General features: G+C 54.1%; 3 protein-coding genes across 3 annotated transcripts in view; 1 reads left to right on the forward strand and 2 right to left on the reverse strand.

Moving 5' to 3' along the window:
• Positions 1–16,424, forward strand: part of S100A1 (S100 calcium binding protein A1) — a 150,355-nt gene that overhangs the window by 106,222 nt on the left and 27,709 nt on the right. The window lies entirely within an intron of this gene.
• On the reverse strand, positions 8,009–9,697 carry LOC102048930 (protein MRP-126-like). Its single transcript, XM_055697089.1, has 3 exons — positions 9,561–9,697; positions 8,787–8,945; positions 8,009–8,354 (listed from the first exon to the last, which is right to left on the reverse strand). Exons 1-3 carry the CDS (start codon positions 9,567–9,569, stop codon positions 8,160–8,162), a joined length of 363 nt encoding a protein of 120 aa, XP_055553064.1. The 5' UTR covers positions 9,570–9,697; the 3' UTR covers positions 8,009–8,159.
• On the reverse strand, positions 12,879–13,716 carry LOC114014620 (protein S100-A8-like). Its single transcript, XM_027799012.2, has 2 exons — positions 13,498–13,716; positions 12,879–13,084 (listed from the first exon to the last, which is right to left on the reverse strand). Exons 1-2 carry the CDS (start codon positions 13,696–13,698, stop codon positions 12,920–12,922), a joined length of 366 nt encoding a protein of 121 aa, XP_027654813.1. The 5' UTR covers positions 13,699–13,716; the 3' UTR covers positions 12,879–12,919.

Here is a 16,424-nt window from a genome sequence, read left to right on the forward strand (position 1 = left end):
CTGCAATACCTGTGCTGTGCACTAAGCTTGTGCCAAATAATTGTGCGATTTTATTGGAATTATTAGAGCTGATTAAATACTCTCTAGGTCCCCATGGAGCTGGATTCCAGCTCCTGCCTCCATCCCATCCTCCCCGATGGATTGGGCTTGCTGGGACAAGGGGTAAAGCAGACATGGAGAGCTATGCACCACATCAGGGTGACACCAGTCCCAAGGAAGGATCCATCCCCACCTCACCAAGCAACGCAAACACTGTCTGGGGGCTTTGCCTGCTCACTGAGCTCCCTGAGCTCTCCCTTACCTCCTTGTCTCTGTGGTCCAGGAGCAGCAGCGGCCACCCTTCAGTACACAGAGTGTTTGGTAGAGCCCCTCTCCTTCTTGTTCATGGGCTCCAAGTCCGAATCCGGCAGGCTGGTGATGTATCTGTACTTGCTGGTGGGTGACCTCTGAGAGGAAAGGAGCCCATCAGACCTTCCCAAAGGGGCAAGGTGGCAGAGTGAGGTCTGGGGCCCCTTATTGCAAGGGCAATGCAACAGAAAGGATAGTCGCAGCAGGCAGAGGAGGCTGCAGAGGCCAGTGCTGAGGTTTTATAGTGTGGTATTACACCTGGATTTGCCCAGGGAGGAAACAGAGGCGCAGCAGGACCAGGCATCTCTTCCTCACCCTCACCCTCCCATTCTCTGCAGGAAAATGGGGACAGTGGGACCAGGAAGGTTCCATGGGAACTGTGCTGCCTTGCAATGCAAACCCAAGGAAATTGCCCATGATGCTGAATCCCAGAAAAATCAAATATTGGAGAAATCCGATTGCAACCCTGGATGTAGGGTGAGTGTTGCAGGACCCCTCAGCACTCCCGACCACCCCTAAACATCACCCCAGCACCTCTCCCATCCATGTTTGCACCCTCCAGCCCGTACAGTTACCTTGACAGGAGCAAACTCCTGTTGGATCAGCTTCTTGAACTCACTTCTACTGAATGGCTCAGATTTCTTCCCCTTCCTGGCATTGCCCTGGTAACTCTCCATCATGTCAGTGATGGCTTTGATGAGCTTAGACATGTCTCTAGTCCTGGAGAGGAGCAAAACTTGAGGACAGAGCGAGGTGGCAGGGACAGCTCTGCCCCATAGGAAAACCCCCGCGTCCCCTTCCAATAACTCAAAACTTATTCAGTTCAGCTTCAGCCTTTCTAAATTTCTTTGCCAAAGGTAAAAAGAAACCTCCTTTTGCTGGATGCTGAAAGCTGGGCTGCCCTTGCTACTCTCAGGACTTTCACCTTAATTTACTTCATTTCTCCACATCCCTACTCCCTGCTTAAATTAAAAGGAGGAAGCTCCCTGTAGCCATCTCAGGAACTTGTCGGGTTCAATGAATCAGCTCTTGCAGCTACGGAAAGTGCCGTGTCTCCACACCCGCCGCGCTCGGGGCTGGGCAGAGGGAGTCCGGGCAGCTCATCCTTGTGCTTGTGTCTTTAGACCATGCTGCCCTGAGCCCTGCTGGGAAGGACCGGTTGCAAAATGACCCTGAAAACATAAAAGCTCATTTCAAGTACAAAAAGAAACGGCGGAGACTCACCCTGCTCACTTGCATCAACCAGCCGACGGGTGCAGATGGGACTGGTGGGAGCAGCTCTGTGCAAGCTCCTTGCAGGCTGCCGGGGCGTGGGTGGAGGGTGAGGATTCCTTCCGGTCAGTCCTGTTCTCTGGCTGCCTCTCTGCATTGCTGCGCTTCCCAGGGAGCCTCCCTCATTATCCTTCCCTGGGGAGGATGTTTACCAGCACACCTGGGAAAGTTGTATGTAGGTCAGTGTGCAGCTCTGCTCTCCGCAGGCGTTGCTCCGGGACCCGAGCAGGGGGAGCAGGGTTTTGCACAGGGGTTTGCACTGGAGACATCTCCTTGGATAAAAAAAAAATAAAATAAAAAAAATCCCAACCAACAAAAGCTAATCAGAGGTTCTCTTCATAGATGAAAGTTTGCATTGAGCTTCCCCCAAAAGGTTGTTTTTTTTCCTTTGCGACCAAGGTGATTTCTGAGTTCACAGGGCTTTGCAATGCTGAAGCTTAGAAAATGTCATTAAAAAAAAAAAAATCCTGCAGAAAAGGTGTATTTAATCTTATTTTTGAGGCTGTCTCATGTGGGCTGCCACTGGGCCCAGACTGCAGTCATGTTTGCCCAGCTTGGATGATGGCGGCAGTGCTGGATTTCTTCTGCTAGAAAGGAGAAAGAACACTGAGCTGCTTTGCAAACAGGGCAACATGCTCCTGTGAGGGATGACAACATGGGGACTCCCCGTGACACCAGCCCCAGGTGGCCATCACCAACAGGATTATGAGCTCCCTCCCGCGGGAAAGTCGCTTCCCACACATCTCACTGGGACAGGTACAGCCACCGCCCGTGCCAGCATCGTGCCCTCGGTGCCAGGCTGCACGTCAGCCCCGATGGACCAAACCCAGCCGTGCATGGGACCAGGCTGCACATCAGCCCTGATGGACCAAACCCAGCCGTGCATGGGACCAGGCTGCACATCAGCCCTGATGGATCAAACCCAGCCGTGCATGGGACCAGGCTGCACATCAGCCCTGATGGATCAAACCCAGCCGTGCATGGGACCAGGCTGCACGTCAGCCCTGATGGATCAAATCCAGCCGTGCATGGGGCCAGGCTGCACATCAGCCCTGATGGATCAAACCCAGCCGTGCATGGGGCCAGGCTGCACATCAGCCCCGATGGACCAAACCCAGCCGTGCATGGGGCCAAGCTGCACGTCAGCCCTGATGGATCAAACCCAGCCATACATGGGTCCCCAGGCTGCATTTCTGCCCCGATGGATCAAACCCAGCCATGCATGGGGCCAGGCTGCACGTCAGCCCTGATGGAGCACACCGAGGCTTGCATGAGGCCAGGCTGCCCCAGAGCTCCCAAGGGCAGAACAAGGCACAGGGGCTGCAGGGATGCTGTAGCAGCCGTGACAGGATGCTGGGCTCTCCGCCAGTTCTCTGTGTGGTCTCAGAGAAGTCAATGACCCCAGGTTTGCTCACCTGGAAAGGGGGTGTAACAAGCCTTCCCTGCTATGAAGGGTGTGCCAGCTTTCATTAAGGGCTTAGGCACCATCCCAAGATTGTCAGATAGGGTACGTAGCCAGATGAGATCATGCTCTGCATCAATCTTCCCAGGCGGCATTTGCAGGGGCAGGTTCACAGCAGCGTGTTTGGGTGAGGAGGGGTTGCTGGAGCCAACCTGTGCCGCCCCCGTACCACTGCTGACACTGCCAGCACGGCACAAGACGTCTCTGCAATTAAGTGGGTTGTAAATGAGATGCAGACCACGGTCTAGAGCTAAATTTTACCCTGGCACAGTGAGGCAAGAGGCAGCAAGTCACTGCAAGCCCTCTGCAGCAAGTGCTGCCCGGCACATGGATGCTTTCGGTGGGAGCTGGATCAGCTCAGGGACTGCTCTCACATGTATGATTCCCTTGAGCTGGAGCTTTTGGGAGAGCCCCCAGCCCTGGGGACTCACTTCAGGGCTGTATTTGGGACAGCCAGGCAACTGGGCACAGACAGCAGCACAATTTACCCCGCAACCTTCTGGGGTACAGCCTTGCCAGGTCACTTAGCACAAACCCCACAGTGAGACAGACATCCCCACGACGTCTCTCCCATAAGCTGGACCACCTGCTGCTCTTGGCCATGCCTTTGATGGAGACGTAGGCAAAGGAGCGTTTCTCATGGGCTGGAGTCATGCCGATGGCCAAGAACTCAGGGTTTAAGGCTTTATGTTGGCAGGTCTCTATCTCTGTATAGTGATCTTGGAAGAGCATCTCTCTGCCATGGGGATGGTGCACAGCCAGGTGTGAAAAGGACCCCAGGACTGGGGATGCTGGGGGGGTGGCCAGGCACGGTGGTGCAGAAGCCACTGCACCAGGCAGGAAACGCTTGCAGAGAAGGGCAACACATGGCAATGGCACCTACAACCACCGTCCTCCTCCCTCTGCCGCTACCGCCCTGATTAGCACACATCTGCCCAGGGGATGAGGGGAATTAGGAGGAAAATTGCTCTGAATCACCCTGAGCAAGTTCCTTCCGCCAGCTACTCCCTCTGAGCCTGCTGCCACCACGATGCCATCCTGCGGCAGCACGTCCCCATCCACAGCAGCGTCAGGCTGGCTTTGCTGGGCTCTGAGCACTGCTTTGACCGTGATGCCAGGTCAGCTCCTGGCCACGGGCCTCACCAGCATGCCGGGACCAACCAGTTTTACCCCACTGTGCTCATCCCTATCAGCGTGTCTAGACTGATAGCAAATGTGATGCACATGGTACATCAAAGTCCCAGCTTTCCACAGCTCTGAGCATTGCACAACCCTTCCTGTGTCAGCCACCGGGCTGCTGACCCCACATGGATGGGTCTGGAGGGGGTGAAGGGTGTCTGCAGCAGGTGGAGGGGGTCTGTGGTGGGCAAGGCAGCCATGCAGGAGGGGGATGCTGGGGCTGAGCTGTGCCTCCCAGCTGGGACTGAGCTGTGCCTCCCAGCTGGGACCCAGCTCAGCCCCAGCTGGATCACATCCTCTTGTTGCAGAGTCGTTCATAAAACCCAGCCCTGTCAGTCTCAACTTTTCTTTTCCAGTCTGGGTGCTTTGGGAGGGAGTCAGCACTGTGAGGAGCTGGCAGGGCCACTCCAAGGCTGTTTTGATGGGACAGGGTAGGGTGGCAGTTAGGGGAGACATTGTCCTTGGGCAAGGTGGAGGCTGGGACACTTGGCAGGGCATGAACACAAGCTGATGGCATTGCACATCACCAGGGCGAAGCTCAGGAAGAGGGGTGTGGGGTATAACTCCCCCCCAAACAGGGAAAGGAGGTAGATTTAGCATGTATCTGCATCCAGCGTTTGTGTGCTGTGTTCAGCTGTACCCTGGAGGAACTGCAGCGCTTCTCCCTCCTCCTGCTCCCTGTAGGATGCAGGTAAGAAAAGCTGATGTGGTGGTGAGAAAGAAAGGAGCCTTCACCAGCAAGAGTGCATGGGTGTTTGAGTGGGGGGTGGGGAGTGAGAGAGGAGTTCTGGGTGTTTGCAGATCAGTGTGTGTCCTAACGATGCCAACTTAGCCCCAAAAATCAGGTTTTGTTTCAGACACGTAAATAAAAATATTCCTGCTAATTGCAAACAGCACTGGTGATGTAGATATAAGGGATACGATGGGGGGGGGGGGGGGGGGGCACTGCCTGTGGTCCGTGGCCTCGGCCGCCCTGGGGTGCAATCCTGGCCAGGAGCACGGGCTCCTTGGCTTGCGCTGGGGCTGGTGGCTACCCCGACCGCCGCGGTGGCACATGCCACCAGGTGGCAGCAGGAGCCCGAGCCTCAGCTTGCAGAGGCCAAATGCTGCCTTATAACCTGGGGGCGAAGGTCAGCTGGGGCTGGGGGCTGCCCCCCCCACCCCCCCCCCACCCCCGCCTCCTGCTGTGTGCTGCTCGCGGAACCTGGGGAGCATCCCCAGGCAGGCAGTGGGCAGCAGAGCATCCTGCCCGTCAGCCTGGGCGAGCGTTCCCCTGCGGCACAGCCCGGTCACAGATGATGCGCTGCACTCGTTAAGACAGATATAGCGATATGTTTGTTGGCATAAAATCCAGGGATTTGGTCAAGTTTGACGTTAGATTTTGATGTTTGATGGTAAATGTGGTGGTGGTTTAACAAGAGTCAATGGCAAGGTACACCGGATTATTTACCGCACTGGGGCAAACAAAACTATTGGGAAGACCTTCCCGTTGCATCATGAGGTTGAGAAAGGACCCCCCTGTGTTCCAAACCCCTTCTCAGAGGGGAGCTCAGGCGTGCCTAGATTCAGACTTAGTCTCAAACTTGGCCAACGGTTCATGTCCAAAGGATTATACATGCTCAATCAATCCTTTATACTGCTTAGCTAATGCTTCAATGTTTAGCATGCTATCGATTCATTGCCGTAACAGATTCTCAGTAAGCAATCCCTCAGCCTTGAGGAGTAACCTTGAGAGGCATCCCTGCTGAGGGGGAGGTCCTGGCGTGCAGCTGGCCACCATGCAGGAGGGTTCAGCAGGCACGGGGCCATCTGCTCTTTATGGAGTAAAATAATCAACTCGGTCACATTTGCATGCCAACTGCAGAAATTAGTTTCTCTCGCACTTGGCTTGAGTCGGACCTTGACCAGCACTTAAGTTGGCACGCCGTTCACAATGGCCCCCTTGACTGTTGTGTTATGTCTCCCCCAAATTCCCTTTGAGTCAGATCTAACTATTGGGATCTGGATATGACCATCACAGATGGTTATCACTTGAGCACCATCACAGAAATAAAAGTCAGGATGGGGAAGCATCCCCACAAGCACGGTTGGCATGTATCCAACACCACCTTGCTTGCATTGCTTTGGCATCTTCTCTGTTTGGGAGCTGCAAGCTCTGCTGGGGTGAAAGGGTACATATGGATTTGGGGACTGCTCTGCTATTACAGGAGGACGTGGCGGTCTCCTCTGCTTGCTCACAACCCTGTGTTGGTGCCCTGGTCCTCCTGCGCTCAGGGTGTGGGGTGGCTGGTTCTTCACCACCTCCAGTGCAATGGTCCAACAGCCTTGGTGGGTGACACAACAGGAGTCCTGCACCCTGGGTTTCAGGGGAGCGTGAAGTCCCACTGTGTTGGCAAATATCCTGTTGCATCAGCCCTGTGAGCTCTGAGGCTGGATCCTGGGGGAGGGTCCCAGGGTGGTTTGTGGGTGCTCCCAGCACCCAGATTTGTGTGCATGAATTCCCTGCATGGGGAGACCCCTCTTCTGCAGAGTAAAGAAAGGCTGACCACCCACATGCAGGGTGATGAGCTTCTGGAAAGCTGATCTGCTGCAAATGGGACTCAAACCACCCTTGTCCTGAAAGCTGGGCATGTCCTTATAGGCCAGCCCTGGGGGCAGCTTGGTTCTTGGAGTTGATGTGCTTCTGCCCTGACAGGGTGGTAGCAACAAACCAGCTCCACTCTCTCCCTTGGGTGTAGGGCTCTTACCTTCTCCAGAGACCCTAAAGTGCTGTAGGATGGGGTGCATGACCCATTTTGGGGTGCAGGATTGAGTGTTGGGTGCAGGATCTGGCTCCAGATGGGACCTACCACCCTGTGCAGGCTCAGATAGAGCTGAATGGTCCCTGCAGCAGATCCTTTTTTTTTTACCTTGTAATAAAGTGATGCTTCAGATGTCAAAACTGACTCCAAAGGAAGCTGAAGCAACCTGGCCAGCAGTGGTGAAGCAAACTTGGGGCAGTCTTGTGTTAACCAGTGGGCTTGCTTCAGCGCTGCTGGTTTGGGGAAGCTTGAGGCAGGATCCTTGCGATTTCAGGGGTTTGACTCACCCTTAGGAAATCACAACTGTTCCTTTTTTTCCCCTGCCTCTAAAACACGCTTGTAAGCATGCAGGGGGAAGGCTGCTCAGCAGTGTCACAGGCATGTCCAGCCACCCGCTTGGGAAAGCAGCTGTTAATCACAGGCGCCTCCTCAGTGCAAGCTCAGGATGCTCAGAGTGAGGAGCTGGGGTTGCTCTCGGATCTTGTCCGCCCAAAACCCGGTGGCTGGCCCCCACTGCCGGCTGTAGCACTACAACTAAATGCTTCCAGCCCCACACCAGGGCCCTGCAGAGCAAAAGTGCCCTAAAAAGCTGCTCCTCCAGAAAAGAGTGCTCATCCATCCCCATCCTTCCTTCCAGCTCTTGCCTACCAGGAGACCTCAGTCCTGGGAGAACATGCAGAGTGTTTTCAGGCCAAAATGGGCTTTTTTTCTAGTTGGAAATGCAAAGACTTGTCAAATTTTACTGCCTTCCCTGATCTACAGAGCACATTATAATGTAAGGATTATCGTGCACACCCACTGCAATGCACCCTGCTCTCCCCAGGCATCCACCTCACCCCCGTGAACCTGCAGCCTGTCTCCAAGGTGGATTTGCCCAGTTTAAAGCCATACTGGGAGAGAGCAAGGTGCAGGACTTGCCTGGAGGAAAACCCACGCAGACACAGAGTTCTGACAGCCTCAGGGCAAATCTTTATTTGGCAGCAAAATCATCAAACTGGAAGGAAGGAAAGGAGGGAGGTGGGAGGGGGGATGGAGAGGAGAAAGCTGGGGGCTGCAAACACTACATGGGTGCCTTTGGCCAGGGACCACATCCTGCCTCAGTGGTGGTGGTGCTGGTGCTGGTGTTTGTGCTGCTGCTGCTGCTGCTGGTCCTCGACTTCATGGAGGTGTTCGTGGGTGGCAATGGTCACACGGATGATCAGCAGCATCACCTCGCAGAAGCTGAGCTGCGCATCCTTGTTGATGTCGAGGTCTTTCATGATTTCGTCAATGGTGGCCTTGTCTTTCACATTCTGCAAAGGGACACGATGAGGGTGAAGTCCCATCACTCACAGCTCAAGACTCTCCCCAGCCTTGCTGGGACACCCACAAGTGCCAGGTCCCCAATAGCCCGGTGTTGAGTGGTTCCAGCCTTGTGTCATTGTCACCCATTGCTTTGGGTACCGCAGTGATTCACTGCTCCTGGATGGTAAAGGACCTCTCAGGCAATATGATCCTGATTTCTACAGATAAGGTGACGAGGGTAAATATCTGGTTCACCCAGACCTGTGTGGGTTTCCTTCATCCGTCTTTACGGAGCATGTTTGGAAAGCAGCAGGGAGGGTCTGGGCATAGAGCAGAGTGGGAAGGGGGTGAATCCAGATCCTGGAGATATTTGGGTGATGGGTCCAGTGTGGCCCCCTCCCCCTGTGGGCACTGAGAAACCCTGCTGGGACTCCACTCACCCTCAGGTAGTTCGCAAGCTGCTTCTCAATCATGAGCTTCAGCTCGGTCTTGGTCAGGGTGTCTCTGTCCCCCTCCCGTCTCGAGTACTGGTGGAAGACATCAATGATGACATTCATGGCCTTCTCCAGCTCGGAGAGCGGTTCCTGGGTCTGGGAGGTCTGGAAGGAAAACGATTACAATGAGTAATGTCAGGAGGCACAGCAGATGAGGATTTCTGATGTAAACCAGTGAGGCTCCAGTACAGCCACCTGCCTCACGCCAGATGAGGACGCAGCCTGGTTTTGCTCAGTTATTCTTGGGGGGGGTATAAATTTGAGCTGGGTTTGGGTTTTCTTGTATCTACAAGCCAAAGGAGACTGAAGGGGGTCACAGCCTTTGCCTGCTTCTGCTCTGGGATGTGCACTACAAATCTTCAAGAGCCAATTTTCCCCTCCCAAGGTGCCTTATGTCAGTCAGGCACTGCTGGAGCAAGGCTCCCAAAGTAGCTGGTGGCACTGCAGAAATCTCTGTGTCTTTACAGAGTGTGAGATCTGACGTCCATGACCCCCTTCACTGGTCAGATGTGCTGTGGGGAACATCTCCCAGGGAGAAGCATCTCTCCTAGTGGGTAGCGCTTGGATGAGCCTGAGTGGAGATGGTTATCCTCTGCCAGCAACTGATGGCAGCTCACGCAGCGAGGAGAGGCTCCCTGAGGGTCCCTGCACCTCCGATGGCCCAACAAGCACCTGGAAAAGAGCATGGAGACATCAAATGCCCATCACCATTGCACTTGCCTTGCTCATCTTGACAGAGTAGCGAGATCCCTTCGGGCTGGAGTGGGGCTGGTCCCAAGCACGGCATCTCTTATAGCCTGGCCATCCGCCTGCACCACTCACAGGTTGTGAAATGTCTCTGTTTCACCCAATTCCAGTCCATCTTCATGACATACTTGTGCATTGCTTAAGGCTCCAGGGTAGTTCCTTAAAAGGGGTCTCTGTGGCTTTTCCTGCAAGGCTGGTGAGTCATGTTCTTCGGCTGGGTGGCAGGGAGGTGGCCAGGGTATGGCCATGTCCCCTTCACCCCCTCCACCTGGTTATTGGGGCTGCAATTCTCCATCAGCTCTCAACAGAAGTCTATTCCCCTTGGCTTCTTCAATTCCATCTATTTTACTCTCCTCTGTAGGGGTGTCTTCTCATGCCATGAGGCAAAGGGGACCCACAGCATCATGCCTGCACTTCTCCAGTGAGCCAGCACTGCTTGGCCCCGTAGCATCCCCATCCTTGCAGAACTGGTGCACACAAGCACCGCACCTGCGTCCAAAAGCATCCCACTGTCCCACTGCATCTCACAGCCCAGCACTGATGGCGCGGCTAGGGTCCACTGTGTGACACTGGGACAGAGCTGGTACTGAGGGCAGTGCTCCAATGCCGGGGGACCACCCCCTGCCCGCATCAAGCAGCTCTTTATGAAAGACCCATAATAGGGGGCAGGTCCCCAACCTGGCAGGGCTCCAGAAGCTTCATTTCATCTCCTCAGCTTAGCACCAGCTTGTGTCAAGGGTGGTTTCTCCCCACCTGAGGAATGCGCTGAGCTGCAGAGGCCAGGTGTGGCTGAAAGGTGTATTTTTACTTTTTAGGATTGTAGCCTCACTTTGTGGTTTGGGGTTGTTTTTTCTCAGTGTTGCAGAGACTCAGCGCAGCTGCTTTGGCTCAGAGCAGCTCAGATCAGGAGCAAAACGAGATTTTCCAGTGCTTCTTCATTAAACTGCTGTGCCTGCTGATTCAGCTGACTTGTTCGGGGGTTTGTTTAACCTGCCAGACACGATGCTAATCTCAGGCACAAAGTAGAGGCCAAAACGGGGCCATGGCCAGGCCTGGGGGCAGCTCCAGACTTGCTGACATGGGGCAGCACCGTCTCCCTGCTCAGGGACGCAGCCCCAGTCCACACACGGTGGCCACCCAGACTCCAGCCCTCGCTGGTGGGGGTGCACTGCATTTCACAACAGGAGTGCTTTGATGCACAAAACAGCTGGAGAAGGGCTGGAGCATTTCACAACAGGGTTTCGGGGACCATCAGCTCAGTTGCAGGGTTTTGTAGCAATTTCAGGAAACCATACTTTGGGTCATTTTATCACCCTGGAGGTGGGGAAGAGCAAGGATGGGTTACGGGATGTGGGACGGGCCAGGGATTTCCCAAGAGGGATGGCAGCCAGACCCTTGGATGTGCCCACCAGGCAGCAGGAATGATCCCCAGCTGTTTGGTTTTCAGATCCCAGCGCAGTCACTAAGGTGACCAGGGAGCTTGGGTATTGCTGAGGGTCAGGGGAACGCACGCTAGCACGACTTTTTGCCTGGCTCCGCGGGTCTCCTTGCAGGGGAAGCCTTGCTGCCCAGCCGTGCCTCGAAGCCATCCTGCAGTCGCTGCAGCAGGCTGCAATCCTGGGCCCAAGGCCACCAGGATTAAGCAAGCTTGCTGGAGCTGCAGAGGGGAAGGAGAGGGAAGCAGGCACCAGGCAGCGGGCAAGCAGCCCAATAGCCATAGAGAGCAAAAGATCTGGTTCAGGGTGACCGGCTTGGTTGTGCCCTGAGGACCTGAGCCTTGGCAGGGCACCCAGTGCTTGGCGATGGTTGCAAAACTCTTTCAAAACACACATTTACAGGCAAGTGGCGGGCTGATGCGGGAAGAGGGCATGGCAGGGTTTGTCACAATGCGGTTTGTTGTGTTTCACAGCAGGTTTGAGCCCAGGATCAGGACAGGACGTATGTTTTGGTTGCTGTATGTGGTTTTAGCTTGGGGAAGCCAGGAGATGCTCTCTGAGTCTGAACTCCTGAGCACCTTTGAGTATCATCAGACCAGTGATGCTCCAGCTGTGACCTGGCACAGGCAGCCTGGAGGTTTTCCCACCCTGGAGCCCCGGGGGAAGGGATTTCCCAGTCCTTTAGCTGGAGCCAAAAAGCATTCACATGCGTCTCAGCCATATCAAACAGCTACAAACTTGGTTGCTTGGCAGGCACCACCTTGGTCCAGCCCAAAGGGACCTAAGAGCCAGCTCTGCTGTTCACACAGGCATGGCACAACTGCTGCAGGGTGCTGGACCCTCTCCAAGCCCTCCTGGAGCCCTGGCAGGTTGCAAGGCTGGATCTGGCCATTGCACCTGCCCTTCCTGCTTGTGCTGCAACATGCAAAGCCTTGCTTGTGCTGGGACAGTCACCTTGCTCAGCCCTGTGGGGTGGCGGTACCTGAGCACTTGGTGGGGAAAAGAGCTGAATTACAGTGTATTTAGTACCCAGAAATGGTTTGTTTGGTGCTGCAAGACATCTCCCAGATGGCTCAGCCAGGGGCAGATGCTTGTGTCCTGCTGGAGTCCATCAGGGTTTTGGTGAGGATATTTTACTGCTGGAAAACTGAGATGGAAACCATCTGGGTGTTCCATCTTGGCTGGGTAGCAAGTGATTCAGCAGGGTTGGGAGGGAGCACTCCAAATGACTTGTCTGTGTGGGAAAACTCTGAAATTTGAGTTTTCGTTGGGATTTAGGGAGAAAATTTTAAATCTCAGAATTTCCCACGGACTAGAAGCTATATATACAGATATAGTAACTTGTGTGTGGCGCTTTTTTTCCCCCTAAGAGGTTCCTGGCTTGTTCTTGTACAGGCTGTTGTGTTCTGTTGTGAGCTGCTGTTGTCATAGATATTAAAGCATTTTTCCTGCTCATGGGTGATTCTGCATCCAAAGGATGCATTTGACATGGCCAAGGGGAAAAAGCTAGATGAGGATGGGCGAAACAGGAGGTGCTTCCCCAAGCTAGGCTGGCTCTGCTCTTCCCAGTCTATGCAGAAAACTTCCTCTGTGAGGAGAAAAACCTCTAAGCCATCAGCTGCAACATGTAGCAGTTGCGTAAAACCCTTGCAGAGCTCAAGGACTGTCTTGCACTGGTCTTTTGGCCATTAATACCCTCATAGCCCACCGGTCCAGCATTCTTCACATCCATGAGATGGATGCCAGAGGGAGTGCTAAAATAGGAAAGACTCGGTGAACTTCAAGCGATGCTTTATTGTCTCACAAGCATGAGTGATTCAAGCAGACAGAAAGCAGCCAGAGCCCAGTTCCTACAAGCAACCCCGTCTGAGTTTTTTGCTGCTCGTGCCTCAAGGCTCAATCCTTGTCTGGTCCACAGCGGTCATCCTTGTGGCTGATGCGATGGGCATCATCAGTCACCTTGGCCAAGACGATGGTGAACTCCTTGAAAGTCAGCTCGCTGTCCTTATTTAAGTCTGTCTCATTGAAGAGACTCTGCAAGTAGCCAGCACGGTTCCTGCCCTGGAATTGGGGGACAGGACATGTGTTAGCATGCCCCCTCCCTGGGCTGCACATCCACTGGTGGAAACAGAGCCAGCTTCATTCTTGCATGCCCTGGGAAGTTTTTGGAAGCTGCAGGACCATTGTGACCCTCTCCCACCTTGCAGTTAGCCCCTAGTTAAAACCCCAGATGGAGGGCATCTTGTCCCAAGCCCCTTTGGCCACTCAGTACTCCTGCAGTGGCAGGAGGGGTGGGCATGGGTAACCCCACAGCACATGGATGAGCTGGGTCTGAACACGGAAACCCACTCTATGGACCACAGCTGCAGTGGAGACTGCACCCCATTCCCCCAGGAGCATCCCTGGAGGCAACCTCCGCCTCCCTGAGGAGAACATTCCTCCAAGGACCACAACACTGTTCCCATGGCACTCACGCAAGCTTGCAGGAAGGTTGGTGCCTGCTCAGTCAGCAGCGTCTTGAAGTCATTGAAGTTGAGGAGGTCAAGCTGGCCCTCCCGGATGCTGTAACGGTGGTAGACATCCACAATGGTTTTCAGGGCTGCCTCCAGGGTGCAGTTTCCAGGCAACTTCCCAGTCTCGTTACAGGTGGTTGTGGTGTGGGAGCTCACAGACATGGCTGAGCTCTTGAGGTACCTGCAGAAACTGTGGAGAAACCTCAAAGCCATGAGATGCATCAAAAATCAGGCACCCCATGTCATGCTCTTGGGCCCTCAGCCTAGCGGCAGACCCACACCAGGAGCCTTATCTCACTGGGGCTGAGCAAGCCAGCAGCACCCGGCATGCCCGGGGGCAGTTGGCGGCTCCTCGGCACAAAGCAGGTAATAAGTGGCTTTAGGAATATTGCTGTTTTACGGCATCACCTAACCGCCTCCAGTTTCAGCTTTGCCCAAGAAGCAGCTTGTTCTGACGGACCTGGAGGCATTTGTCAGGCATGTTAGAGAAACCCATCAGGCTGCAGTCGCCGATCTGTACCGCGCCACTGACAAGTAAGGCAGGAAGCACAGTTCAGCTGTGGGTTCCACTGCAGCCTCTACCTGACCTCCTTCTCTTTGTGAACCTCCTCTTTGGGCTGCAAACCCTTTTCACTGCAGATACTGAGACCCTGCTCTCTGCTGGGTGACACCCCCAAAGGGCGCTCTCCTTGCCAGTAGAAACGATCACACCTCTACTAAAGATGGCACAGCAATGCCATTAATTTATACTTGTCTTGTAGGCAAAACCAACCTCCTACGCTGCCCCAAGTAGAAAGCATCACCCCGGAATAAAACGGACATGGCATGAAGTGCCACATTCAAAATTGCTTCTCCCTCATCTTATTTCCTGCAAAAATCATTGCCGTGGTACTTACCCTTGTCTCCACGGAGGGTTTGCGGAGGATGGGTCAGTTGTAGTGATCCAAAAGCCTGGGCAGCCCTTTTTATACATGTCTGAGGTCCTCTTTCATCAGAGACAGTGACACACCTGCTGCAAGCAACAGCTTGAGTTAGTGTTTCCCGTAGCTGGAAATTGCAAGGTGGGAACCTCTGAACCCTTCCCTGCTTCATACCTCTGCACATAGTTCCTGGTTGCACCCACCAGGCTTTGGAAATGCTGTCCTTCCACCCCACTGTCACCCTGACAGCGCTGAGCTGCTCGTGTGCTGGGCGAGCAGTGGGGGAAATGCTGGATGTGCCGTCACGCCACAACACGAGTCTAAAGGCAAAGTCCGTCTTGGTGAAACTTGCCCAAACTTTGCAAATTTTGCTGAAAATGCAAATTGTGCTGGTGTAGGAGGCAGATGGGTTGTTTCGGAGATGTGGATAACTTTGGCCTTTGGTTGTCTTTAACGTGATCTGTTTTGTTTTCTACAATACCAACTGGTGGAACACTAGCAAAGATGAAGGCAGCATCCGCCTTTTCACTGTTTCAGAGAGTATTTTCCATCATTTACTATTTTCACATCACTTGTAGCAGACCTTTCCTCTTGCTCCAGAAACTTTGTGGAGGAAACTGGGCGTGAAGGAAGAAGAAAATCTGAGATCAAGGTCTTTACTGACTTGAGCATTACCTAGCAAGTTTTTGGCAATTCACCTCTGTGTGCCACCCACCCTGTGTTAGTAGAACAGGTACTGGAAGAATGAAGAAACTTTAAAAAGCTGAAAAAACAAGACAATAGATTCCAGGAAGAGGGTAGGAACAGAAAAACAGAAGAGTAACCATTCCTGTTTGAAGATGCTTCTTACGTGACCCGGGAGCAGTATCAAGAATTGCTGCATGAGTTTTATTCTGGTATCCCTGACTCACTTCATTGCTTTTTTTTGTTTTCCTCCTCTGCTCATTAGGGACTGTCAACAATCTGAAGCTGCACCCTCATTCCGCAGTTGGCCTTGCAAGGCATTGGCCAAGGCTGGATTTTTGCCCCGTGTGCTTGCGTAGCACCAGACAGCCCTGTGAACTCTGAATTCCCACCTTTCCCACCCAGGTTCCCCAAAATGAGGGGGCACCTCGCAATGCCAGTCCCACAAGGGGAACGATGTCAGAGTGACACTCGGGTGCCCTGGCAGGACAGTGAACGATGCCTGCCTCTGGGGGACAAGGGCTGCTCCCCGATGGATAAATTGTGGAGCCCGAGTGATCGCTTGTGTCACCAAGTGTGAATAACCACGCCATAGCCCCGTGCTTCCCTTTGTGGCTCTGTTTCACATGGGACAGGCTTCTGGTTTCAGCTGATGTTGGAAATGACAGAGCCTCCTCAGCCTGAGGGTTTCCCACTCAGTGAACAGTCACTGACAGACCCAGGAGCTCTTTTCTGCTCATGTATCTGCTTCGCCGGGAGCCTGCAGTGGCTTGTGAATCTGGAGTGATCTGGAGGTTGTTGCCCCACGCTAAAAAAACATCCAACTTTATTGTGCAGAGTTAAGACCAGCTCTCAGGAGCCTCTCAGCCACCTTCTTTTCTGTGTTGGGGCTTGCAAGACGAGCGCTGGTTGCTTTGTGCATTGCAAAAGTGTTGTGTGCACCCCCAGCTCCAGAGCTGGGTCTTGGCAGCCACCTGGGGAAGCAGCTCCAGGTTGTGCTTCACCCCAGCATGTCCTGGAGCAGGTGCTGAGAGGGGCCAGGAGGTCCAGGGCTGAGGATGCTGTTGCACAGCCACCGGCTGCCCCTACCTGGAAACCTCTGCAGTGTGATGAGGTGCTACATGCCCCATCATCTGCTGGGGTGAAGGGTGCTGGGGTCAGCCACCCAGTGCAGGGAACCTGCTGAGCCTGGGGAAGGCAGCAGTGAAGGAGTGTACCAAGGGGTGACGTGTTTCAAGATGGGCAGCCCAGGCAGCCTGTGCTGCTCAGCTAGCACCCAGTAGT

Source organism: Falco cherrug, chromosome 19 (assembly GCF_023634085.1).
Source record: "Falco cherrug isolate bFalChe1 chromosome 19, bFalChe1.pri, whole genome shotgun sequence".
Classification (NCBI taxonomy): domain Eukaryota; kingdom Metazoa; phylum Chordata; class Aves; order Falconiformes; family Falconidae; genus Falco; species Falco cherrug.

Coding starts and splice junctions, on each gene's coding strand:
- LOC114014620 (XM_027799012.2), bottom strand. CDS start 13,698: ATGTCTGTGAGCTCCCACACCACAACCACCTGTAACGAGACTGGGAAG. Junction 13,085..13,497: donor CAACCTTCCTGCAAGCTTGC/GTGAGTGCCATG, acceptor CCCCAATTCCAG/GGCAGGAACCGTGCTGGCTA.
- LOC102048930 (XM_055697089.1), bottom strand. Junction 8,355..8,786: donor AGCTTGCGAACTACCTGAGG/GTGAGTGGAGTC, acceptor GTCCCTTTGCAG/AATGTGAAAGACAAGGCCAC.